This window comes from Zonotrichia leucophrys, chromosome 1A (assembly GCF_028769735.1).
Source record: "Zonotrichia leucophrys gambelii isolate GWCS_2022_RI chromosome 1A, RI_Zleu_2.0, whole genome shotgun sequence".
Lineage (NCBI taxonomy): Eukaryota > Metazoa > Chordata > Aves > Passeriformes > Passerellidae > Zonotrichia > Zonotrichia leucophrys.
This window is the reverse complement of record NC_088170.1, coordinates 6046397-6057596: the sequence shown is the minus strand read 5'-3', so window position 1 is coordinate 6057596 and position 11200 is coordinate 6046397. Positions and strand designations below refer to the sequence as shown.

General features: G+C 44.7%; 1 protein-coding gene across 2 annotated transcripts in view; it reads right to left on the bottom strand.

Annotated features, from left to right (window-relative positions):
* Positions 1-229: 229 nt before the first annotated feature.
* The window catches only part of LOC135459918 (sodium- and chloride-dependent betaine transporter-like), a 37541-nt gene continuing 26570 nt past the window's right edge, over positions 230-11200 (bottom strand). For both annotated transcript variants that reach the window (XM_064736391.1, XM_064736401.1), the window contains exons 13-15: positions 7211-7311; positions 6020-6190; positions 230-3407 (exon numbers count right to left, since the gene is read on the bottom strand). In XM_064736391.1, coding sequence (XP_064592461.1) covers positions 3261-3407; positions 6020-6190; positions 7211-7311 — 419 coding nt within the window. In that variant the 3' untranslated portion in view covers positions 230-3260. The remainder of the gene's footprint in view (positions 3408-6019; positions 6191-7210; positions 7312-11200) is intronic.

Below are 11200 nucleotides of genomic sequence, written 5' to 3'. Positions count from 1 at the left end.
TCCCACTGCAATTCTCCTTCTTCCAGAAAACTATGTTGTGGGTTGCAGTCACAAAAGTTGAAGATATCCTGGTGATATTTGATATCTTTCTTATCTTTCTTTCTTCAAATTTTGTCCCGTACAAGTTTTTAATGACCATTCCCCATTTCCCCATTTTGCCATTTGTCACTGTCAAAGGAAGAAGGGAGGGAAGTCTGAAGTGGGGGGGAACAGGAATAACAGGATGGAGAAGGATAATACAAGACCTTTTGGCTTGATTTATTTTTTAAAAACTCTGTTCCTGTCTTTTCCTTCCGGAGAGAGGGGTGAAAATGACCTTTTTATGAAGAAAAAAACCACAAATAAAACAAAAACCAAAATCAGAACAACAAACAAACTGGAAACCCAGAAGTGGTAGTTAGGTGTTTACAGGTGTATGTCCTTTCTTCTGTATAGAGTGTTTTAATTCCAGCTGGGAGGAGCAGCACAGGATGAAAACCTCATACCTTCTCTTGGACTTCAGCTTCAAATGCATCATGTCTTGGCATGTTATCAACAATTACAGGGGAAAAATCTCTCTCTCCTCTCTATACCAATCCTTCAGTGGTGTATTCCTGGTGGTGGGCAGGACAGGAGCAGTTTCCCATCAGACTCAGAGCTCTCCAGAGGTGCCCAGTTCCAGGGGTTGATGGAGACCTGTCAGATCTGTCACATGCATGCAGCAATGCCTGAGACGTTTACAGAAATTTAACAAACCACTACTCAGTCTCTGATTGTGCTGGGGGTCATACAGCAAAAGACAGCCACTGATGGCATTTCCCCCTGCTCCCCCAGCTGGGTGTATGTGGGTGTTTCAGTTTTTAAAGGAAAGGGAATTAAATGACACTGGGTCACTGAGCTTTGACTTAAAATTCCTGGACTTGACTTGGTCAATTACATCTGAAGAAACTGGATTAATTTCCTGATCCTGGGAATTTTTTGATTGCTTTCAATGGTCACACCAATACCTCCTCTAGCTTTTTTTTAAAATAAGTTGCTTCCTGGCAGAGGTGAGATGCTATTGTCAGATTATTCATAAACAAGAGGAATAAGTTCATGCAGTCAATAACACAGCACCACATTTGTGTTCTAAACTGAAGAGTTACTTCTATCCAGGATTTTTGCAGTGTTACTCAACTGCCTCAGAAAAAGAAGTGAACAGATCTCCATGACTTCTCTGCCAGCACAACACTACCTCACATCTTAAAGGCATGGCAGGAGGAGCAAAGGGGCAAAATGTCCTACCAAGGATTGTACAGGAATCAAGACTGAGGGGAGCTGCTTTCCCCACCAAATCATGAGCAACATTGGTGGGAGGGAGAGGAAAAATCACCCAACTGCTTACTATGATGCCTGACTTCAAGACTCTGGGTGCTAAGCTCTTCCCTCAGCTATTTGCAGCATGACATTCAGCTCTTTAAAAAATAAAAATACAATAAATTGTGTCTTATGTGGTGCTCCAGTCCTTTGCAGGGAATGTGAATGAGGTTTGCCAGCCTTCTTCATCTTCCACAGTAAAACATCTTAAATGATAATGTGCCAGAGAGGTACAAATTCTGATAATTGACTTTCAGTGTTCATTTCACCAGCAGTTTGTAGTTTTTAGTTTTTTAAAGGAAAGGAAATTAAATGGGGAAAAGATTGCCCTATGCTAATTCTCCAGTTAAACTCAGAGGAAACTGCAGCAGATAAGGTTCCCATAGCAATTGGAATAGGTACTGAGCTACACAGATGAGACCTGATTTCTGCGCTCACTTTTGCTGCTGGTCGTTTATCTCCATCCAGCACAGGGAAAAGCAATTACTTGGAACAAGGAACAAGGGAAAGGAGCCTGTGGCATCTGTGATTCATTCTGATGGCCATTCTCTGGTGTGGTTGGATGTGCCAATATTGCAGCACAGCCATGCATCAGTGTATGTACCTATGACCACAGCAAAGCTCCCGGGTGCATCCTGCCACTGGCTTTTCTGGTGGGTTTAACTGTGAATATTTGATAGGCATTGAAGCAGGATTTGTCAGGGATCTTTACAGCCCCAGCCTCCACAGGACAGAGTCATCTGGCACTGCACCAAACCCGGCAGCAGAGCACATTTCCTCCCACCCATTGCCTCACATTTTTGACTACCCTGGCAACAACCAACCTTTAATTCGACACAATCTGCTTCCAATGAACCCATATTACCTATTAATTTTGCTTTATCTTGCCTGAGCTGATGATTATTGCACCTGATTATGTCTTCCTTATCCCCTGAGCAGTCATCCACAGCAAAGCCAAGGAAGTGCAATCATTCTCCCACCTTCTTCCCAAAGCTACTCTGCAGCACAGGATCAGGCCCATCAACTCCTTCTGTAATTCCTCTCCAAAATGCCCCAGTAGTGCAGTTAAATTTGTGGGTGTGCAGTCCTCAGGATCTCATTTTCCCAGCTGTGCTGCAGCTCTTTTTCTTACCAAGTGCTCTGGGACTTTTCCTGCACTCCATGAATTTTCTGAAAGAATTGTCAAATGTTCATCGGTTTCACTCTTGGATGCGTTTTCAGTGGGCCGTGCAGTTTTGACCAAGAGCAAGTCCCCTCAGATAGTCATTCCTCACCCCCTTTTCCAGACTGAGACTGCCTTGAGATCCATCATCAACAACTAGGATTGCATCGAGCGCCCTGTCACTCCTTTCCCTTCCAGCGACAGCTGAGGCTGTAATTCCTGACAGTGCAGCCTCCTTTTGTCATTGGCTGTGATACATTCCTGGCTCTCTCTCCCTTGTACAGAGGTGACCTAGTAATGCCCTTTCCTTTGTCATCCTCCAGCTTCTTGTGTACCTCTGAACCAACTTACTTATTTCCTGTGCTAGCACCCCTTTGTTTCCTGCTTTTGCATCCCTAACTTGTCTCCTTCACACCTTTAATCTCTGCTCTCTCTCACCACCCTCACCACTGTGGTTTCTTTTCCTCCTCTCAACACAAATGTACTTTTTTTTTCCTTTTTTTTTTTTTCCTTTTTTGCTACAATGTTGTTTTTCTCTTCCCAACCAGTGTCAGTAATGAAGGACACTTCTGACAAAAGCATGCTTCAGTCTCCATAGCTGCTGGCAGGAAGAGTTGTCCCCAGGGTGTAAAAGAAATGCTGGAAGGAGAGGAATTGTCCCAGATGCTTCCATCACAGACATGAAGGAGAGAAGGGAAAAGAAACCACTTTGGGAAGGAGAGAACAAATCAGTCTGGGTTATGGAGGAAACGTCCCAGGTGCCTCAGAAGTGGGTTTCTCTCTCTGTGATGCTGAGCAGCTGCTGGGCTGGAGGAGACCATCCCTCCTGCCTCCCGTCGGCCGGCCTCGCCACGCGCCTCTTCTTTGGCTGCGGCAGATCCTCCGCTGGGGAAATCAGCTGCATCAGTCTCTGCAGAGAGGAAGCTGCTGTTAATTAAGCTGATGAGCAAACTGACAGCCAATAGTGATCCACAAGCATTGCTGGGGGCAAAGGCACCTAGACAGCACACATGCCAGCTCCCTCTTCCTCTCCTGCTGGATGACCGTGAAACAGAGGAGGAGAGCAGGTTCTCTTCGGCTGCTCCCAATGACAATAATTCTGTCTCTGTGCTCAAATCTGGACTGTGGACTGATAATCTGATGTACAGCACTTCTCACAGACCTGCTACTGTGAGGGAGGATGCCAGCAATTAGCAGCACAGACATTTTCTGTAGCAATAGAAAAAACACCATAAAACTTTTATTTTTCTTATACCAAATAGCTTTCCATTGATTTTCGTGGGGGCTGTGATGACTTTCAAATGGACTGATCATCAGATGCTGGGAATCTCCTGCTGTGATCCAAAGCAGGGTGGTAGGCAATGCCCACCTCAGTGGCATTTCCCAGGTAAAGCAGCCCCTCTGCAGACTGGTTTCTGCCCCAAACCATCCTCAGCTCCCCTCTTCCAGTCATCCAGACTGTGATGGTGAAGGCAGGGGTAGTGAGGCAGCTGCCTGCCCTTAGCTCCCTCTGTCCTGTGCAATGCAGGGTGCTACAGGCTGTTCCACACACATGCATGCAGTGTTGGGACAACTTAGAGGAGTTTCTTCTTACAAAACTAAAATATCTTTGAGCTCTTCAGCAAAAAGTCCTGGCTCACAGGGACTCTGCAGTGAATTTCTGGTCTTTTTCATCCCCTTTTTTAAGTCTCTCTGGTGCCACATGATTTCCTGAGCTCCTGGTTTCCTTTCCTTTTCCATCCTGCAGCTGATGTCCTGCAGCTACCTGCCAGTTCCATGGGACATTCTATCATTTCCTAGCTGAAATCTGACTTTTACTTTTTCCATCACAAGCTCAGGACAGTGCATGCTCACTCCCATGAAGAATGCATGACAAGCAGGGCAGGCAATTCATCCATGACTCGTTGGATTAATTTTAGTGCTCCCACTCCTTGTGAAGTGCCTGCCAGAATCACAGATTTTGTTAATTTATTCAAAACTATTTGCTCCATGATTTACAAAATTCACCTTGGTCTGCAGCTTCTCTGTGGGTACTTATTGTGAGTTTTTAGCCTTTGGAGCTTGAGCTGTCTTAATCAGGGCATTAGGAAACAACATTTTTGTCTCTTGGTCAGCCAAGTGTAACGAAAGGTATCAGTTTGCAGCAGTGACTGATCATAATTACCAATTACAAACTTGCTTTCAGTGAACGTTTTGCAATATTCAACAACTGTCCCTGGAAATTTATGTAAGGAAATTAATTCACTACAATTCTGGGGTGTGACTGGAAAAAAAGAACAGGTATATTCTGAGAAATTTTCTTTTAAAAACAGGTGCAACTACCCTAGAAGGTATTTCATGGCTGGCTTTAATTCTGCCCTGAATCAACCGAGGTTTAGCAGCCAATTCCTTCCCCTACACCTAAATTGCATCCTTGGAAATTTCTTCATACTAATGTAGCTGAGGAGTCCCTGGAAATTTCAATTAATATCATGTAAACCAGGACAAACAGAAAACCCCTCGATCTGAAATGGGCCAAATCAATTCCTCAGGTGTGCTCTGCAATGAGCATTAACACTATTCCCAGCAGCATTTCAGTCCAAGGGCTTGAAGCACTTTACCCCTGGTGAGAGATATTGCTTGTTTAACAGGCAGGACATGTGGGCAATTACTTCTCTGGCAGCTCCAAGCCCTCATTTAGACGCCAAAAGCTTCTGAGCTGTGGGGAGTCAGACATGTCAGCCACAGATTCAGCTTCTCTGAGACAATGGAACAAATTAAGACTTCCTGTACCCAGCTCATCCCTGGATGTGTTGGCAATGCAGGGCCCTCCTCTCCATCGTGGCTGTCACAGCTACACCACAGCCACAGGGATGCTCCTGTTCACCTGCTCCCTCTGCCCACCCCACCCTCCAACCAGCCCCAGTGGGGATGGGGAAGGACCTGCAGAGAAATTGTGTAGAAATTTAGATGTACTGTACATCACTCAGATCTTTCTTCATGGGTCAGGTGAGGTGTCATCTTCATGACTGCATCTCCCTAGACAGAGTTCTTCCTAGGACAAGAATGTCTACAGTGAAAGAGGACAGGCTCAGGCATGGCACAGGGTAGGCCTTTACATGTGAGCAGGTGCCCTCTTTAATAACAATGGGTCATTTCTTTTTTTAAAATAACATGGTCCTGACCCAGGACTACAAGGGACAAGAAGTAAAGGCAAAACAGATCTTGGTTTTTCACTTGGTTTGCATTGGTATCTAGTGCATATATGCTCTATATATGTCTATATATTGAATGATCATCCAGCATGATGGTGCAACACCACATGGAAGACCAGACATTTGATGATCAGCCTGGGAGCTATGCTGAGACCCTCCAAGCTCTCCAAATTGACAACAAGAGCTACAGAACATGCTGGGGAAGTGTGATTCTCACCAGCCCTTGCCTTCTCAGAGGAGAAATGTGCCATGTACCTCTCCTCCTTGGGGCCCATCCTGAATCACCCAGGGGAGCAACAGCAACACACCCAGTGACCATTCCCAGTACCTGTTTCAGGGATCCTTTGGTTTTCAGGAGGATGAAGATGGCATAGAGAGGAATACAGACCATGGAGGAGAGTGCCATCAGCCAGCCCAGCACGTAGCCCCAGGGTGGGTACTCGTAGGAATTGTTGTATTTCAAGGGTGTGTGCTTGATCAGGGAAAACAGGAAGACGCCCTGGGGAGCAGAAAACACAAAGATAAGGAGAGCCAAGGGGCAGCCAAGGCTGGCAGCCTGGCCACCCTGCAAGGACTGGCTGCTCTGCAAGGGTGGCAGAGGGTGCTCTCTCTTGCATGAGCCAGCAGGACCTTGCTGGCTGCACAGAGTTCTCAGCAGTCTAAAGCCTTCAGGCTTCTGAAGAGTCATAAGCAAAGTTGGCAGCAGCTTTGAGGGTCCAGCAACACTGAGACAGCAATTTATTCATATCAAAGAGAAGAGGTGTTGTTCTGCCTGGCAGAAACAGTCCAGAGGAGCCACACAGGCACAGATTTAGCCCTCCTGGGTCTCTCTAGCTACAAAGCTCTCAGACAATTTGGGCTGGTTTGAAAATTTCCCAGACCTTCAAGTCTTGCTGAAGCCTGGGGACAAAGGACTAAGAATCTTTTCTAAGTTGTAGCTATAGATCTCATCTGTGTTCCCATTGAGGTCAAAGAAAACAACTCTCAGCGTCAGATAGAAAACCAGAATTTGGCTGAGAAGGCATGTAAAAGTCAGTGGAGCAAGACGAGGCATAAATTCAAAACAGGCAAGAACTTGCCTGAATTTGTCTGCATTTTATTTAAACACAGTCACAGAAGTTTTGGAAGAGATTTAATAACACAGAAAGCAAATGGCTATAGAAAGATACTTCTGAACCATGGGCAGTGCCAGGAACACAGACTGAAGCAAGTATTTCAGAATAGGGTAATTTTCACTAGTCTTCTATTCATAGGTAATTTGACCAAACCTCTCCAGGCTTTGAGGACACATTTCCTTTTGCCTTCACAGCAAACAATTGGATTTTCAGGCTCAACTAATTTTCCAGGCAAAACATAAGGCTTTACAAAGGAAATAAATAGCTACCTCAGCTACAGACAAGCTTCTGCTTCTCCATACAATCTTAAAAATTTACAGCAGCACCTTGGAGCTAAATCAGCCTTTCCCACTGAGAATTTGGGGACCCAGAGGGACATGTCACGATGCCATAATTGCACTTACCAAGCACAGACCCGGGGTGAGCACCAGCCAGCAGATCTTGATCAAGGGCCACGGCCGGAAACCAATCATGTCCTCAATGTTGTCATAGAAACGGTTGGCACCTTGGCCACCAACCAGCACAGAGACAAAGTCACAAGTCAGATGGGTTTTGTTTTCTTCAACCACTATTCACATCAGATCCCAAACTTTCTTTATCCTTGGTGTTTACTTCTGGTGAAAACATGGCTATCTTAATAATAGAGCAGCAAAGGATGGGGGTTTCTGGCATTGAAAAGGCCCATCTGTGGCTAAATAGAGATAGAGGGGTTTAATTTCACTCATAAGTGTCAGAAAGATTGACACTGAAGAAAAGCACAGTCCCTCAGACGGCAGCAGCTGTAAGTGACAGGATGCAGCCATGCACTAGTAAGGACTGCACAGGGAAAAGAGGTGCCTGGTTTACAGAGCAGCAAGGGAAAGCTCTTGCAGGTTAAGCATTGTGTGAGTGCAGAGTGCTAAAAGGAACAAAGAGAGTGGGGAACACCTAACAAAACCTTCTCTTTGTAAATAAACATGCTGGTATACCAGGGAAGTCATGTCAAGAATCACTACTGAGTTAGGCAGGATCTCTGTCATCTCAAGAGCCTGTCTTCTACAGAATATTTTATTACTGACATAAACTCAGAAAACCTGGCAATTAAAGCTCTTCTGAAAACCAAACCTTCCATCTGCAAGTGCTGCTGTACTGTCCAGTGAGAGCTGTCTGGAGGAGTCTGATCTCCTCCTTCTCTTCTCATTTGTTTCACTTACTGGATTGGTTTGTTCACAGTGTGTGGGACCCACCTAAATCTCATGGTGCCCAGGAATGGGATAAACTTCAGAAAAGCACCTAAAAGTCCTGCCACCAGCCAGGCTCTAACCACTGACTCTGCCCAACCCAAAGTACAAAGATCAAACTTATGCAATGGCATAGAGGAGACTACAAAACGCAGATGGATTTCAGCAGACCTTGCAATAAACTCTGGAATGTGTTCAAGTACAAAGAGCCTAATGTTGGCCAGAAAGAGAGAAAATGAAGAAAAATCAAAAAGTCATTTCTAACCAAAACTGACCAGATATACCAGACTGCCTCAGGCAGAATAAGACAACAATATTAGACCAAAAAACAAAAGTGAGCTAGTCTGTCCAGAAAAAGGGTTCCCAGTTAAGCACCTCTGGGATGAAATAATATTGTATTTGCTTTATTAAAGTTCTGTCTTGGTACTTAAAGGATTCTGCTTTTGGGGACGTTCATCCATCTGTGAACTCACGCTCCGGCCACAGTTCCCAGTCGCAAATGTGATAAGAATTTGCTTCTTTGTATCTCAACCCCAGAGTGCTGGACTAGGTAAAATATGTGCCTAGAGAACTGGCCACACTTCTGAGTGCTTGGGGTTTGGTGAGTTCTATTTTGGCTTGTGGTTTTTATGTCTCAGAATTAAATTCTCATAATATGTTTCCCTTAAATATTGCAGTTCTACAAAAGCACATTATGTATGCTCCTTTCTTTGTAATTCTTTGCATTATATTCTATATCCCATGACTAATGCTTGCAGAAAATCTCTTTTAAACCCAGCTTTTTGAAGTATTTGGAGGGAAGGGGGAGGATAATAGTGTTTTGAACACCTCTTGGTGTTGAGTTGGCAAGTTAACAAGTAGCCTTAAGCAAAGACAACAAGCTGTGGTATATCAAGGGACATGCATATATATTGTGTGGGAGTCCAGCCTATACCAGAGAACTTCCAAGCTGTAGCTATCATGAGGATTCAGATAGCATTTCTGAAAATATATATGGGATGAAAGGAGTTGGTATATAAAACTAATTTTGCCAAAAAGCCAGAATCTTCCACAGGGTGAAAAAAAGAAAAGAGAGCTATAGATCATGTGAATTGCAATTTAGAGTATGAGGACAGCACAGTATCTTCCACAGAAACACACTGTCATGTCAGATAAATTAATTCATAGTACAACTTCATGGCAGATAAAGTTTCTCTGCCAATTTGGACCTAGGATCTAGTCAAAGAGACATATCAATTAAAGAAATACAAAAATACCCAGCAAAAAGAACACCCACACATCCATCCATCCATCCTCCAAAAAGAAAAAAAACCCACAACTTATGTTGTTAATTACGATGTGCCTCCACCTGTCCTTGTCCCTTTTCTCTGTAGAACAACCACCAGCTCCTAAATTTCCATGGCCACTGTGGCAGTCAGTGGGTGATGTGATGATACACAATGGGACTGACATGATCATCCTCAGAGAGCATGTGAACAGGAGGTTTTACATATTCTACATGTCACAGGCAGATGAAAAAGTAATCGAGCTTAAGTCATCAGTTCAACTACTCAACACTGACTTTTTGACCAAATTAGAAGCTGGAGGACACATAGTGGAGCAATGTGCCCTTCCTTCCCAGTACATCAGAAGGATTTCTCCTGCAGAGAAAACCATAAAAACATCCCCAAAGAGATTTTTGTTGGAGTGAACAAAGATGTTTGCTTTTACCTCCATTATTCCAAGACAAGGAAGAATGGGATGCAGTCACTGGATGGTTAACCATGAATGCTGGTACTACTTCCCTTGTTCTGATATACCTTCAAAGTGGTTGTGTGCTCCTCTGACAAATCATTTATCCTTGTAAATTCACAGGAATAAATTTCACACAAACCTAACTAGAGATTTGCCTACATCCTTATCTCTTGTCCTTACAGAGCTCTTCTCATTTTACACAGCTTATAAACAGCAAACGAGACCCAAATTAAAAGGGACAAAGATTTAATTTTACTTTTACCATATCCAAAAAACAGTGATTTTCACAGTTCTGCTAGTTTGGAATCTATTTCAAAAAAATCTCTTCCTGTCTTTTCTCCCAAGTTACATTTATTTGCATTCATCTGTATCAAATTTCACCCACTACATTGCAATAGGTGATGACTGTGGCTCCACATCTCAGAATCATCCCAATGGATACCAACTTGTATCTGCTCCCTCTCTGTGTCAAACCTTGCAGCATCAGCACCTGCACCAAGCCTGTGCCAAGAGCCAGCCATGGAGGTGTGGTGGCACCACAACTGCACATCCTCTGGGCACCAGGCACACAGAGCAGGCCCTTTATGGCCCATAAAGAAGCACATAAGGCTGCTCATAGCCAGTGCATCTGAGCATTCAGCACACAGAGACAGAGCTAGCCCAACAGGCAGGATGCAGGCAGCAAGAGGCTGCCATGCCATGCTGGAAGTCACTCTGCATGTGAGCAGCAGAATCAGACAAAGATTTATCACTGCACAACATGGGCTTACCCCAGGGCCACCCACAGGTACCCTCTGGCATCAGTTTGCTTTAGCTGTGTAGAGTCCTAATGATTTCAGCCCTGGCTCTCCTGTAGTGAGGGAGGCCCTTGCTTTCTCCTGGAGCAGCTAATCATAATGAGCATGCTGTGACTGCCTGGAAAAGATCCTCTGCAGCACATTTCAGTGGCAGCACATTGTGAATCTCAGTATTCACAGCCCATGCCTGCTTATAGAAGATCTGCCTTTCCCAAAGTGGAAGGAGAGCAGAGAAGAGGCAGGGGGACACCAGAATCCCTCCAGCACTCTCCTCTAGGGAACATGATCCACAAATGCAATGCTGTGTGATCCTTCCACAGGCAGGGAGCAGTACAGAGGAAATCCTCAGGTCTCTGGGAGAGCAGCTGCCTGGCAGCAGGGAAAGCTGCCAAGTGGTGGGTGGCTGGCGTATGTGCTGGGAGAGGGGAAACTCAGAACACATATTTGTGTTAGCAGAAATGTTGTAATTCTTCACAGGGTAAGCAAGAGGCTCAGCTCTGCCAATTGCAAGGCTGGGGAAAAAAACCTCTTTAATCAGCACTAGTCACTTTTTTCCCCCACTGTAACACCTCACCTTGGCCCTCTGACTGCATTTTGGACCAGAATCATCCCAATGGATGCAAAGCAGAACATCAAGAGGGTA